General features: G+C 34.5%; 1 protein-coding gene across 1 annotated transcript; it reads right to left on the bottom strand.

Moving 5' to 3' along the window:
* Positions 1 to 917: 917 nt before the first annotated feature.
* LOC141406312 (uncharacterized) lies at positions 918 to 9,998 on the bottom strand. Its single transcript, XM_073991567.1, has 2 exons — positions 9,343 to 9,998; positions 918 to 2,576 (listed from the first exon to the last, which is right to left on the bottom strand). The coding sequence occupies exon 2, from the start codon at positions 2,572 to 2,574 to the stop codon at positions 1,537 to 1,539; it is 1,038 nt and encodes a 345-aa protein (XP_073847668.1). The 5' UTR covers positions 2,575 to 2,576; positions 9,343 to 9,998; the 3' UTR covers positions 918 to 1,536.
* Positions 9,999 to 15,872: the final 5,874 nt, after the last annotated feature.

The raw sequence follows: 15,872 nt of genomic DNA, 5'->3' as shown, positions 1-15,872 counted from the left end.
GATTGTGTCATCCAGAATAGAGGATAAGCAACGAAATATTGATTTCAATAGTTTTTGCTGTACCTCAAATGGGGGGGGGGTGCTTTAGTTTTGTCCGCTTATATTTGCGACCTAAAATGTTTTTTGAATTTTAACTTTTGTTTATTAAATTCTGATCTCCTTATTTTTGTATCTTTCAATTATAAAGATATAAATAAATAAAACGAAAAATAAAAAATAAATTTATAATTTAGTTTTCATAAAAAAATTATCATTCAAAAAAATTTACTGGGGGGTGCTTTAGTTTTGGCCGATACTGTACATAAGTAACAATTCATTTAAATTAACAATTCATTTATATTTTGTATGGCAAATTATTCAAATTTGTCCACATTTTGTTTTTGGTGTGAAACTTCTTGTCAATTATGTTCAGCATAATAAAATTTGTCGCCGTATTACTTTTCATTCTGCGAGGATGTTTTGAGTGGTAGTTGATGATCGTACCGGAGGCAGTTGGTTTTTGATAATATATTATTCTGCCTGTGTATTATGGCATCAAGGTATGGCAATTGGTTGTTCGATTCACCTTCAATGGTAAAGCGTAATTATCTGTTGAACCCATTTAGAGCGTTTAATGTATTTCCTACTTCGTCTTTTTTAAATGGTATTATTTAGCTCACCCCGTTTGTTTTTTATTTATTTATTTTTTATTCTTGGGTCAAATTTAGTAATTCAAATTTCACCCTCTTCCTGTCAACCGATTAATCTGAAATTTTGTATACACTTTGGATTTTGGTGACAATACAATTATATTTATTCATTATCATTATAAATTCAAGATGGCGGCCGCTACAAAATTGCGGATAACGTAGGTGTTGGCGTGATACCAGTGTAGACGAATCCCAAAAAGAAAAGAAATAAAACAAATGTGGTGTATGTAATTTGTATAGATATAAGTTTTTTCAATTCTTTATTGGTAAGTAATGTGTTTCAAGGAAACAAACTTTACCTTTATGACGTGTGTTGTTAACGAAAGCGAAATAACAAGTGACGTCGCCAATGTGCATAATAGCGCTAACAAGGTCGAGATCAACAACGACGAACGCAGCATTGGAAAGCGCCCCTCTGCATCCGAACTAAGCGAATGTGACTTTTAGGAGAGAGTGTGGGAAAGAATGAATGTTCTCTCCCAGCATCCGAACTAAGCGAATATGGCTCCTAAAAGTAAGGCAGAGAAGATTTCCCCATTGTGCTCGAAGGAGCGGCCAATTAATGTGGTTATAATTGTAATGCTGCGGAAGGGGAGGACAATGTATCGAACATATACAGTGACGTAATCAATGTATCGAACTTATACATTTGCCGCCCACCTTGACGTGCTATCAGCAAGGCAACAGGGTTAGACTAATTCGCAAGCAAAACTTAAAACTATAGTTAGTAATTATGTAGGTGAAGATATAGATACCGTAATTCAGTTTCATTGAGCAGTTTTGGTTTCGATTAATTCATTTTATTGAGTTCAAATTTATTTTATAATTCTGGTTTTGTTTTTACAATTTAGGGGTATACAGCACCCGAAATGACCCAGCCGAACGACGTGTATTGGGCGGTGGGTAACCCAGGTTGAGCCATAATCCGGGACGGGATAATAATTTTGGAGTAAATTTCCGGCCCCAACACCAAAGCCACAGCGCGAGATTTAAAGAATTCGGGGTCCGCCAATGGGAGCCCCACAAAAGAATCGGCGATCGATGGTGGTATAGAAAGCGGGGGGGTTCGTCCACAATCCAATTTTGCAACTTGAGCCGTCATATATTGTCGCTGGGTAGAATCATAACACGACGTGACCATAATGTCGCAATAACGTGCGCCATCCACCGACGAAACTGGCCAATTTAGGTGTGAGACCAAAGTCTCACAAATTCGGCTGACACCCGAACATGGATCGATCAGCGCGCGGACTAGCATGCTGCCGTTTTGGAAACAAATACGGACAACAGCTGTGGGTGCCAGAGTGACCAATCGCGTTATTGGTAGTGGTGGAATGGGTCTCGCAGCAGGAGATTCGACGGAAGGACGAACGACGGTTGTAGGCGGATTAGGACGCTTGTTTGCACGACGACTACGATTAGTAGGTTGGCTCGGGGTGCGTTCGCGGGAGTGCAGCAAACTATGATGCGGCTCTCGACAAAAATGACACAATTGAGCCAATGGACATCCCGACGATGTATGGTTGGACTGGAGACAGTTATGACAATACCCATGAGATATCACGAATCGCAACCGTTTATGATGTGACATCTTCTTGAATTTAAAACACTTATATAGAGGATGTGGTAAGGAGCATAAGCGACAGGACATTGGGTTTGGTTGAGATGGCCTAGAATCGACCTTAGTTTGTGTTGATGAAGTTGTTGGCTGAGGAGGAGCTACGCTTTCCGCACCTGACGAACCTGGAGCCCTCCGGTCAGAGGCTGCTACAACCTCGTCAATTTTAGAAATAAGCAACTCCTTCTCAACCTCTCCATCTGACATCATGTCTTCATCCTCTTCTGGCAAGACGACGACTGGGAAGATATCCTCAGATGAAGCCATTCCTATACAAACAAAGATTTATATGACAACGAATGAAAGTGTATAGTTATTCATGGTCGATTACAACTATCTTCGTGACTGGTCGCCGAACAATGCCTTGTTCCGTCCGGAGATCTACAACCCGAACGTGACCATCCGTTCCAGGATGGATTTGAACGACGCGTCCTAGCTTCCACGAAGTAGGGGGTAATTGCTCATGACGGAGCACAACAAGATCGTTAATTTGAAGATCGCGCTGAGGATGTTTCCATTTATATCGTTTGTGTAATTCTACTAAATATTCCTCTTTCCAACGAATGCAAAATTGATGTGTGAGAGCCTTTAGTTTACGATATCGATTGACCAAACTAAGAGGGGAATCGACTAGTACTTCTTCAGGTGGCGAAAGAAGAGGAGCGCCGATGAGAAAATGACCTGGAGTAAGTGCTACGGCATCCGTTTGATTATCATTTATAGGACAAAGGGGTCGGGAATTTAAACAAGCCTCGATGCGAACTAGAACAGTTGAAAGCTCTTCAAACGTATACTTAAACGTTTTTGCATGTCGGCGAAAATGTTTTTTAAAACTTTTGACTGCAGCTTCCCACAGACCTCCCATATGGGGAGCACCCGCTGGGATGAACTGCCAAGAAATCTCTTGAAAACCTAGAGAAGAACAGACTTTTTCCCGACCTTCCTTAATGAATGTTTTGAAGTTACTTTCAATTTCACGAGATGCGCCGACAAAATTAGTCCCATTATCGGAAAACACTGTCTTAGGGCAACCACGACGACCAATAAACCTATAGAAGGCTGCCAGAAAAGACGCAGAAGATAAGTCAGTAGTGGCTTCTAAGTGAACTGCTTTAGTGGAAAAGCAGACGAAGACACATACATAACCTTTGGTGATTCGACACGCTCTACCCGTAAATGACTTCATATCAAAGGGTCCCGCGAAGTCAACTCCTGTAGTGTGAAAAGGGCGAGTGACTACAGTTCGCTCCTGAGGGAGAGCAGCCATGATTTGATTACATGACCGCTTCTTCTCAAGGATACACGTTTTACAACGATTGATGACACACCGAACAAGATTTTTTAGGCGAGGAACCCAATATTCGATACGGAGTATACGGAGCATCATCTGATTTCCACCATGTATGGAAATGGCGTGCACGAATTCTGCAAGCAGGCGGGCAAATCTACAAGAATATGGCAATATTATGGGATGGCGCTCAGTGTATGACAGTGTTGGGGACTTTGCTAAACGGCCATTAAGGCGCATGACACCGTCTTGATCCAAACGAGGGTTGAGGGGAAGAAGGGAACTTTTAGAAGGCAAAGAAGACTGCTCCATTAAACATTTGTACTCTTCAGCAAAGTGGACTTTTTGAGCGAGAATAGCTAGACGGAGTTTAACCGCTTTAATCTCGGATGTTTCTAAAGCAATGGAAGTGAATGTTCTACGACTTTGAGAATTTGGGCGACAATTATTGTAGAATCTGAAAACATAAGACAATACTCTCAAAGCTCTTCCAAGTGACGAAAATCTATCCAGAATGTCTTGATGAGAATTGAAGAAGGAGAAATGACTTCTGACTGGACGCATTTCCAAATCAGTATCGATTGACGTGGTGTCATTTATTCTCCATTGCGAGGAATCTAACAATAACCACTCAGGACCATGCCACCAAAGGGAAGAATTAGCTAGGTCTTGAGGTGAAACACCACGACTTCCCAAATCAGCCGGGTTATCTTCGGATCTGACATGATACCATTGACCATTTCCTATATTTTCTTGAATTCGACTAACTCTGTTAGCTACGAAAGTTGTCCAACTAGAAGGGGTTTTACGAAGCCAGGAAAGAACAATAGTGGAATCGGTCCAACAACAAACTCTATTAATAGGGATATGAATCTCATTTACGACGGACTTGAGTAGTTCGGAGGCTAAGGTTGCTCCACACAGCTCAAGACGAGGCAAGGAGACCGATTTTATGGGTGCAACCTTGGTTTTTGATGTTAAAAGATGCACATTAACTTGACCGAGTGGAGACTGAGTGCGCAAATAAACTACCCCCGCATATGCCTTTTCCGAGGCATCAGAAAAGAGGTGTAACTCAGTTAGGCCTTCTGGACAATATTGAACCCATCGAGGGATACTAATTGAATTAACAGACGAGTAATTTGCGATAAAAGACTCCCAAGAGGTTTTTGTATTGGTAGGAAGATAGTCATCCCAATCTATCTTGTCTAACCAAACTTGCTGCATAATGATCTTTGCAACAACAATTACAGGCGAAAGCCAACCTACGGGATCAAAAAGTTTTGCTATACATGACAAGACTTCCCGTTTGGAATATTGAGACCTTTTAGGAAGGGGGTCTACCTCGAAAAAGAATGAATCGGAATGTGCATTCCAGCGAATTCCTAAGGGTTTGGAACTACTGGATTCTACGAATGAAAGGACCTGGGCATCAACGAGTTCGTTAGGTGAAAAACGAGATAAAATGGACTTGTGATTTGATGTCCACTTCCTCAGTTCAAACTTTGCAGTGGCTAAAGCATCAACAAGCTGATCACGATATGATAATGCAGTGTGAATATCGTGAGCGCCAGCGAGTACGTCGTCTACGTACATACAGTTGCGCAGAATATGCGCGGCGAGAGGAAAATCGGACTGAGTGTCCTGGGCTAACTGAAGAAGAGTACGAATGGCTAGGAAGGGCGCGCAGTTTACCCCAAATGTGACCGTTTGCAACTCATAATCTTGGATAGGGTCTGAAGGAGAAGATCTAAACAAAATTCTTTGAAATGGTGAATGTTTGGGATCAACACGAATTTGGCGATACATCTGAGTGATATCGCAATTGAAGACAAATTTGAATAAACGCCATCGCAAAATTAAGAGAACTAAATCTGCTTGAAGCGTTGGCCCAACATGGAGAAGATCATTTAAGCTAACACCATTTGACGTTTTATTTGAAGCGTTGAACACTACGCGAAGTTTTGTGGTCGGTTTTTCAGGATGGATAACAGGGTGATGTGGAAGGTAGCAAGAGAGAGAATTATAAGGTTGAGGGGGCTGAACTGGACACATATGTCTCAACGACAAGTATTCTTGCAAAACCTGATCATAAACTGTTTTGACTGAAGGCCTTCTAAGAAGCGAATTTTCCGACCGACAAAACTGTTTTAAGACGTTACTACGAGAGTCCCCCAGTTGCAATGTTTGCGGAAACTCGGATTTAAAGGGAAGCGTTACTACGTAACGACCCTCCGAATCTCGCACGGTCGTGGCACGATAATTCTTCTCGCAAAACATGTCCGATGGTGAAGGATGCTTCAATCTGGGTACTTCTTCGAGTTCCCAGAACCGGAGTAGTGTTTTGTCGAGAGATTCTTCCTCAGCTATATCCAACACAGTCGTAAAGACCTGGACTGAGGAAGAAGGCATGGGACCAGTCAGAATCCAGCCGAATATCGTGTTTTGGGCTAACAATGAACCCCCAATGTTGCGTTTCGTCCCTTCCCGCAAAATCTGTGGATACAAATCTGCCCCCAACAATAAATCAACAGGCCTAGAATCGAAAAGATGAGAATCTGCTAAACGAAGATTAGGCAAACAAGAAGTGATGTTTGAACTGAGGGAAAATGACGGAAGGTTACCCGATATTTTACCAAGCACAAACGCACAAGTTTCGACAACTAAAGAGGAATCGAAACGAGAACCTAGGCGAAGCGCACAATTTTTCTTCGAAGTAGCATATGCGGAACCATTAACGCCTGAAACCGTAGCAGCTACGGATTGAGTGGGCAATTTAAGGCGCTTTTGCAGAGATTCGGTAATAAACGAAGTCTCTGAGCCGGGATCGATAAGAGCCCGGGCAGGATACGAAACTCCTAGGTGAATAATGTTAACCATGGCTGTACCCAACAAGACATTTCGATTTTGGGATGCATGGAACGAGTTACTATTCATAACTGTAGGATTAGCGCCAGTGGAAGTGGAAGCGACATTTGCATCTAGTGGTTGAGGATTGGTATGGGTAAGCGAGGGAAGAGATGTCTGTGGTCTAGAGGAAGTAGTTGAAGTGGGCCTATGCAACATAGTATGATGGCGACCTTTGCAAATGTTACAATTGTGGGTACTAGAGCAGTCTTTGACTGAATGTCCCACTGAAAGACAGTTTAAACAACAACCCTGCTTTTTAGCAGTCTCAAATCTCTTTTCAAAGGAAAGTGCTCTAAATTTAGGACAGGTGCGCAGTGAATGGGACTCTTTTTTACAAAGAATACAGAAAGATTTAGATTTGTTGTTGGCCGAAGAGGTAGCTAAGTTAGATTTAACTTTACTTTTCGGCATTGAATTAGAAGAGGAACCTCTCATGTCTCTCAAGCAGGCTAATGTTTGGATTCTTTCTGTTAGAAATTTGTCCAACTCATCCCACGAGGATAAACAAGATTTGTCTCTAATACTCTGTTCCCACAACGTTGCAGTTAATTTAGGCAAACGCTGTTGGCAAATGAAGACTAAAATTGGATCCCAGTGATCCGTGGCTACATCATAGACTGACATAGCAGAAATACAACTATTGATTCCCCGCTGTAGGGTTTTTAAGTTGGAACTTGTCTCAGTTTCGAACACGGGAAGGTCGAATAGCAGCTTAAGATGGTTGTGAACCAGAATGCGTTTATTATCATAAGTGTCTTTTAACGACTTCCAAGCTAAAGCGAAACTCCTATGGGTGAGTGGAAACTTGGCAACGATTTCCCTAGCCTCACCTTTTGTTTTTTGCACCAAGTGACAAAGCCTCTCAATGTCACTTAAACCAGTGTTATTAATAAACATTGCCGAGAAAAGATCCCGGAATGTGGGCCACGATAAAAAGTCACCATGGAAAACCTCAATGTCGCAAGGTGGTAACCTGAGATTATGCATATTATTGGAAACGTATGGTGGTAGACTCCAATTACCAATGGAAAAGTCCGAAGGGTTCTGAAAATCTAGATGAACAGGAGTGGACAAATGTGGAGAAATCGAATTATTGATAGACATATTGCCACCATTAGAAGAAGGTGGTTGACTAATGTTAGGCCTATTAGACCCACGAATCGAAGAATTGAGTTGTTGACTATTTTGAGATGGACGGTTTTGCGGAGTACTAATAAGCAATGACGATGGGGAAGCAGGGGGAGACTTTACTGATTTAAGCTCCTCCAGTTTTTCATTTATAGTCGACAAACAAAGGACATAGCTTTCGCAAGTGGCTTGATACTTTGCGTCGGCTGAGGAAATGTCTTCAGAATTCGTACCTTCAACAGACATAAGATGATCCAAATACCTATCATAAGTATCCTTCACTTTCTTCCACAAATCTTGGAGTTCCGTGTTACGAATCTCAAGATTGAAAACAGTGTGGTTTTCTGGCCTAATCAGATTAAAACCAGCAATGAATTTGACAACATTGTCAGAAGCACGAATAAATTGTGTGACAGGAGTGACCGACATGATTTAAGACAAGAAAAAACCAAAAAGTATCGACAGAAAATTCAAAAATCTAAAAAAATCACGTTTTAACTATATTAGAAAGTCAACTAGAACCGAATGTAGGGTGCACACGGTCAAATTTTGCAGAAAATATCGAGAGGAATATGCACGATGGCTAATACCAACGAAGAACGGAAAAAGAATTACGAAAAATTTCGAAAAATCACAAGTTCTTGACAAATTAATGAGAAAATCGTCTATTACCAACAGTAGGGTGCACGTCACACTATGTGGTAAAAACGAATTTATCCAAAAATGTTTCGAAAAAAAATTAAAATTGAATTTATAAATAAATATTTATAAATAATTGAAAAAAAAAATCAATAAAATGTGACTTTAATATATAAATATTATCAATAATGCCGATTGTAGGGTGCTTTATTCGAATAATATCACGAACAATCAATATTTAATCGCGACACGAAATTATATTCGAAAAAAATAACAAACAAAATTTTATTAAAAATTTATCAAAAAAATATTATTTTTTACACTGGTGCCCAAGGTGCGACAGCCAGCAACGAAAACGAATAAAAGAAAGGAAAACACAAGCAGCGTCGCGTCGGCAGAGCGATCAACGTATGTTAGTCAAACCACACACAAACCAACCAACGACAAGAGAGTTGGAAAAAAAAGAAATAAATTGTTGCTAGCTTGTATGGATGCTGGAATTTTTGGGTATTTTTGTTGTTGCGATTAAACGACAAAAACCCAAACGACAAATGAGATTAGAAAATTGTTGGTAGTTTTTAGAATTGCAAATAAAAGGGCACGATGGAGAATAGTAGTGTTGTTATTGTTTTTTCTCACTAGTGGCTGACAATTTCAACGATTAAGGGAATGTGTGTATGTAAGCCCTTAGGTAGAAATAATAAACAAGCACTACAGAATCGATCACCGGCAAACAAATTAAAGCAGTAGAATGCGAACAAATGCAAATTAGGCAGAAATTAAATTAGAATAATTTAGATTTTTTGTAAATAATCAGCGAATGTATTAAAATAAAGCACAATATTGGGATTATTGGTTTATTTTAATACGATTATTTAGCAAATTGTACGACGATTAGTGGACTGTAGGATGATTTCTATGTAATAACACACGCGTTAAGGCAATTGTAGGGCGACCAGTACGCGACGTAGCGAACGAAATATCAAAAAATCACTTTGTTAAACCCGAAAAAAATGTAAAAACAACAACACTCGCGGTATGCTCAATATAAAAGAAACTGAACTACGTACCTTTTAATGATGTTGTTTGTGGATGATGGTTTAATGATTTTTGATGTGGTTGTTGGTGAGACGATGCGTACTGATGAGGGGGGATGTTGGTGATGTTGATTGTTCTCCTTTAAAAATAGGGAAAAAAACCAAATTAGCAACAACTTCTTTATGCAGGTTTTTGATCCGGCTCGATTGGACCAAATGTTGGCGTGATACCAGTGTAGACGAATCCCAAAAAGAAAAGAAATAAAACAAATGTGGTGTATGTAATTTGTATAGATATAAGTTTTTTCAATTCTTTATTGGTAAGTAATGTGTTTCAAGGAAACAAACTTTACCTTTATGACGTGTGTTGTTAACGAAAGCGAAATAACAAGTGACGTCGCCAATGTGCATAATAGCGCTAACAAGGTCGAGATCAACAACGACGAACGCAGCATTGGAAAGCGCCCCTCTGCATCCGAACTAAGCGAATGTGACTTTTAGGAGAGAGTGTGGGAAAGAATGAATGTTCTCTCCCAGCATCCGAACTAAGCGAATATGGCTCCTAAAAGTAAGGCAGAGAAGATTTCCCCATTGTGCTCGAAGGAGCGGCCAATTAATGTGGTTATAATTGTAATGCTGCGGAAGGGGAGGACAATGTATCGAACATATACAGTGACGTAATCAATGTATCGAACTTATACAGTAGGTTTTATCAATCCCATCACTATGGGTATCAAATGAAAGGGCTCAACAAGGAGAATACAATATACTATAAAAAATTTAAATCAAAGATGCCGGCTGCTACAAAATGGCGGATAACGTAGGTTTTATCACTCCCATCAATATGGGTGTCAAATGAAAGTGCTCAACCAGTAGAATACAATTTACTATGCAAAATTGAAATCTAAGATGACGGCCTCTACAAAATGGCGGATAACTTAGGTTTTATCAATCCCCTCAAAATGGGTATCAAATGAAAGGTCTCAACAAGTAGAATACAATTTACTAGGCAAAATTGAAATCTAAGATGGCCGCCGCTACCAAATGGCTGATAACAATTTTTTATCAATCCCACCAATATGGGTATCAAATAAAAGGGCTTGACAAGAAGAATACAGTGCACTATACAGGACATCTTATACACCCGAAAGCCATACAGTTTCCAGCTAAGTACAATTACGGGACGGCTGAAAGAAGAATATTGCCTTTAATACTATCATGGGCTTCTACTATACATAAAATTCAGGGCAGCACTGTGGATCACGCAGTCGTATACTTAGGTGCGAAACTGTTTGAAGACGGTCAAGCCTACGTGGCTCTTAGTAGAGTAAGATCTTTGCAGGGACTACGTATAGAGGAGTTAGACTGCAATAAACTAACGGGCAAGAAACCTTGCAATAATGAAGCACTAAACGAATTAAACAGAATGCGAAATAAACACTAAAAACTAGAAAATAAAAATAGATAAAAAACTTTTTAAGTTAAACTGTTTTATGTTAAACATACATTGCAATGTTTAAGATAAAGGTACTAAAAACCAAAAAATAATAAAATAGATACAGTCGTGGGAATTATAAACATATGCATAGACTAGACTAAAATAAAACCGTGGGGCACGTCAATTGTCTACAAATTATCGACTTAATGTGCGATAGAAGAATCGTTTAATTCGTCGTTAGGCAGTTGGCCAGCAGACGGTGAGGAAATTACTTACTATTTCTTGCTCATGGAAATTCCAATAGTTATACACTCCATGTAAATAAAAGAGGTGTTTCAACTAGTTTATCGTTGGACATTCACACTGCTGCCTGGCGAGGAAGCGTTTCACTGCTCGTAGTTTGTCTTTAATCGACAAAGTACTACTCGCTAACCACTATGAAACCCTAAAACTCGCTTATAATCGAGCTTGCTAGCTTGTTTCCACATTCTAGCCCTACTTATCACACGTCCATCGTTGTCGGTTGAACAACTGCCTAATTATAGTGTAACATCACAAAACAAACATTTTAATCAACGATTGTAGACAATTGACGTGCCCCACGGTTTTATTTTAGTCTAGTCTACGCATATGTTTATAATTCCCACGACTGTATCTATTTTATTATTTTTTGGTTTTAGTACCTTTATCTTAAACATTGCAATGTATGTTTAACATAAAACCGTTTAACTTAAAAAGTTTTTTATCTATTTTTATTAATAACACAAAATATGTCGTCGAAATATATTGTTAGTAATTTTGGTTCTATGGTCAGTTTTTCTAAGTAATCATCGGTAAGTTTTTCCATTATGATGTCTGCGATAACTAGTGATATTGGTGATCCCATTAGCATCCCTTTAAGCTGCTGCTCGTATAAAAAATATCTTGTATCCTTAATGCATGTAGTTAATATTTCAATGACAAGGTTCATTCGGATGTGTGTGTGTGTGGTCCTTAATAATTGTCCAATTTTCTTCTATAGCATCGATCGCTAAGTTAACTGGGATACTTGGGAACAGGGAAACGACATCGAACGATATTAAAATTTCATCATCTCCAATACGTTGTTTATTTATCTTTGTGGATTTTAGGCAGTCCATACATTTTTGGTTGAAGGTATGTTCTACTTATTAGTTTTTGTTTTTCTCCTCCATTTATTACATTTAGATGAACTAATTTCATTACTAGTTTTTTGTTCTTTTCTTGCAATAACGTTGTAGGATATTTTCTTACGCGTTTATACGTACACATATCCATAATATTTCGGCCATCTTTTACTCGTAGTCTGTTTTTGAAAGAACCACTCTTTTATCGCCCTTATCTGCATTGAGTATCAATATATGTTTGTTATGTTTTAAGAATTTTGCTGTTTGGCCCACTGTATTCAGAATAAACCGATCTCTTTTTCCTAATGTCCGGCTTCTTGTGTGTTCGTTTATAAGAGTTACAAGATTTATACTAGCTTTCTCTTGTTGTTCTCTATTCCCCAACGTTTGTATACAATCTTCTCCTTCTGCTATTATGTTAAACAGAGGGAACGTTGTTTTTATTGTAGGCATAGATGGGCTTTCACGTACGCCAGCGTTGCTGTGGTTTTTTTCTCTTCTTCGTTTTTACAACATAAATAAACATTTACGGATTGTTTTGTTATTTTATTTTTAATAAAATCGTTTTTTGTAGTTGTTTAGATGTCGTCTGTGTGTTAAAAATATTAAAAAAGTAAAACAATTCTAACAAAAACGCTGTTTTATTTTTCCCTTAAAAAATATTTAAGAGTAATTTTGACCATCTATGATTGTAGGTAAAGATAATTTTGGCCCAAGAGAAATATCGGATGTTAAAAATAAAAACTAAAAATCGAAAATGTACTGTTTTTAATTCTTTATGACCTTAAGCCAAACTATTAGAAGAAGAAAATTACTGATCAAAGGTCAACAATAACCATATACGACAAAATTAATTTAAATTAAATTAATTATATTAAATTATAACAGATTGAATTAATTTTATAAAATTAACTTATTTAAACTTAATTTTATTGAATTTATTTTAATGTTTTTAGTTTAATTATTTTTTATTAATCTTACTTAATTTAATTTATTCTTTATTATATTTATATTAAGTATTAATAATTATTTTAATTTAATTTTATAGAATTTATTTTAATTTTTTTTGGAAAACAAAAAACAAATCGTATTTAATTTAGGTTTATTAATTTTAATTTTATAATATTTAATTAATTTTAATGTAAAGTTTTTTAATTAAGTTTTCTTTTACTTAGTTTAATTTATTTTAATTTTAGTTTATTTATTTATTTTTTTTAATTAAAAAAACAAATGGAATTAATTTTATAAAATAAATTTATTTTAATGTAATTTTATTGAATTAATTTGAATCATTTTAATTGAATTATTTTTTATTTAACTTTATTTAATTTAGTTTATTCTTAATATATTTATTAAATAATTAATTTATTTTGTTTTAATTTATATTTAGTATTATACGTGAAATTATTTTATTTTTATTGAATTTATTTTAATTTTTATCAATATAAAATAAGGGATGAAACGGACATTGAAGGAAGCGAGTTATAAGGTCGAAATGTTCTACGAAAATAATCCTCATTCGATTTGAGGCATGTCATCTCATAAATAATCTAAAACAAAGTTAACAAATATATAATAATAATAATAATAATAATAATAATAATAATAATAATAATAATAATAATAATAATAATAATAATAATAATAATAATAATAATAATAATAATAATAACAATAACAATAATAATAATAATAATAATAATATCAGATACCTTACAGGATCTTCTGCAGAAACTTCATCACGCCATAACTCGGAAGTTCGACTCACGGCGGATATGTCCTTAGGGATTCTTTATATACTCACCAAGGGCTTTCATTCCCAAAATGAATTACCTCTGTCCCAAAATTTCGGTTCACAGTGTATTCAGTTTAACTTAAAAAAATTTTAATTAAATTGAAATATAATTAAGTTTAAATAAATAAATTAAAAATAAATTAAATTTACTTGAATGTTTTTAATTTAATTATCTTTATTAATTTTATTTAATTTAATTTATTCCTTATTTTTTAAATGATAATTAATTCATTTTACTTTAATTTGAATTGAGTATTATTTTTTTTTAATTTAATTTTATTGAATTTATTTTAATTTTTATTGTAGAAAAAAACATATTCATTGAAAAATCCACATTTTCATTGAAAATCGTATTTAATTTATGCTTATTGATAATTTTATAATATTTAATTAATTTTAATATAATGTTTTTTTTTTAAATCAGTTTTCTTTTAATTAGTTTAATTTTATTTTATATATTTTGAAAAAATATATTTTGAAGAAAAAAACATATTCATTGAAAAATCCACATTTTCATTGAAAATCGTATTTAATTTATGCTTATTGATTTTAATTTTATAATATTTAATGAATTTTAATATAATGTTTTTTTAAATCAGTTTTCTTTTAATTAGTTTAATTTTATTTTATATATTTTGAAATTAAAAAACAAATGAAATTAATTTTATAAAACTAATTTATTTAAATTTAATTTTATTGAACTTATTTGAATGTTTCTAATTGAATTATTTTAATTCAATTTAGTTAACTCTATTTAATTTAGTTTATTCTTGATGTAATTATTAATTAATTAATTAATTAATGTTATTTTAAATTTAGTATTAAAAATTAATTTAATTTTTTTTATTGATTTTATTTTTATATATTTTGAAAATAAAAAACAAATGGAATTATTTTTATAAAACTAATTTATTTAAATTTAATTTGATTGAATTTATTTGAATGTTTTTAATTGAATTATTTTAAATCAATTTAGTTAACTCTATACAATTTAGTTTATTCTTAATGTATTTATTAATTAATTAATTAATTTCATTTTAAATTTAGTATTAAACATTAATTTAATTTTTTTATTTATTTTAATTTTATTGATTTTATTTTAATTTTTATTGCATGAAAACGTATTCATTAAAATATGCCCCTATTCAGTGTAAGCTGTATTTAATTTATGTTTATTAATTTTAATTGTATAATATTTAATTTAATGTTTTTTACTTTAATAATTCGTTTAATTTTAATAATAATATAATAATAATAAAATTTAATAATTAGTTTCATTTATTTAAATTTAATTTTATTTAATTCATTTTAATGTTTTTAATTTAATTTTTTAAATTAATTTTTTTATTTTAATTAATTAATTATTTAATTTAATTTATTTACAAAATTCAAATTGTATTTTAATTTAAATTTAATATTAAAAAAATTAAATTAATTTTATACAAACTAAATAAAATTAACCAAATTTTTAGTTATTTTTATTGAAGTCATTTTATTTTAATTTTTTATTGTAGGCAAAATCTATTCAGTAAAAAATCCCCGCCTACTGCTGCTGTTTACAAAATATATTCTTTGTAAAATCCACTCCATTTTCAATCTGAAAATTGATTATATTTTGTTGTAATTAAGTAATTAAAATTAACAATAATTATTTAAATCTATAGCCAATAATAAATCCATTCCAAAATAAGGTCAAATCAATCATTCGTTTAGATTTCGTCGAACAATGAAGGTTAACTACCTCTTGCTATTACTAATAGCTGTTCAGCATTTCAATTTTGTAAAGGTAATTGCAAAGAATTAATTTTCTTTTTTTTTCTGTTTTTGAAACTTACCAAATTTTGTTTCTTCGTAGGCCGCTAAGAGACGACCTATTAACTTGGAAATAACCAGCTTCACCTTTACCAATTACACAGCACACCATGTAAAATACTTGGAATTACACCATTCAAAGTTGGCACCAAATCGTTATGGCTTTAATGTCAAATTCGAATTATATAGGGATTTGCCACGCAATACCGAAGTAAGGATTTTGACAATAGTCCAGCCCACAAAGGCCGTCAAGCCAATAACATTTTTCGATTTGAAATGGAATTTATGTGAGGCCTTAAGTAACTTCAAGGCAGTGCCATTGGTCATTGATCTCTATAAGGAATTGAAACGCGCCTTTAATGTTCGTCTTGTG

This window comes from Musca autumnalis, unplaced genomic scaffold, assembly GCF_047663935.1.
Source record: "Musca autumnalis isolate F117 unplaced genomic scaffold, ASM4766393v1 scaffold_5, whole genome shotgun sequence".
NCBI lineage: Eukaryota > Metazoa > Arthropoda > Insecta > Diptera > Muscidae > Musca > Musca autumnalis.
The sequence above is the reverse complement of the archived record's forward strand: the minus strand, read 5'-3'. Positions and strand labels throughout refer to the sequence as shown.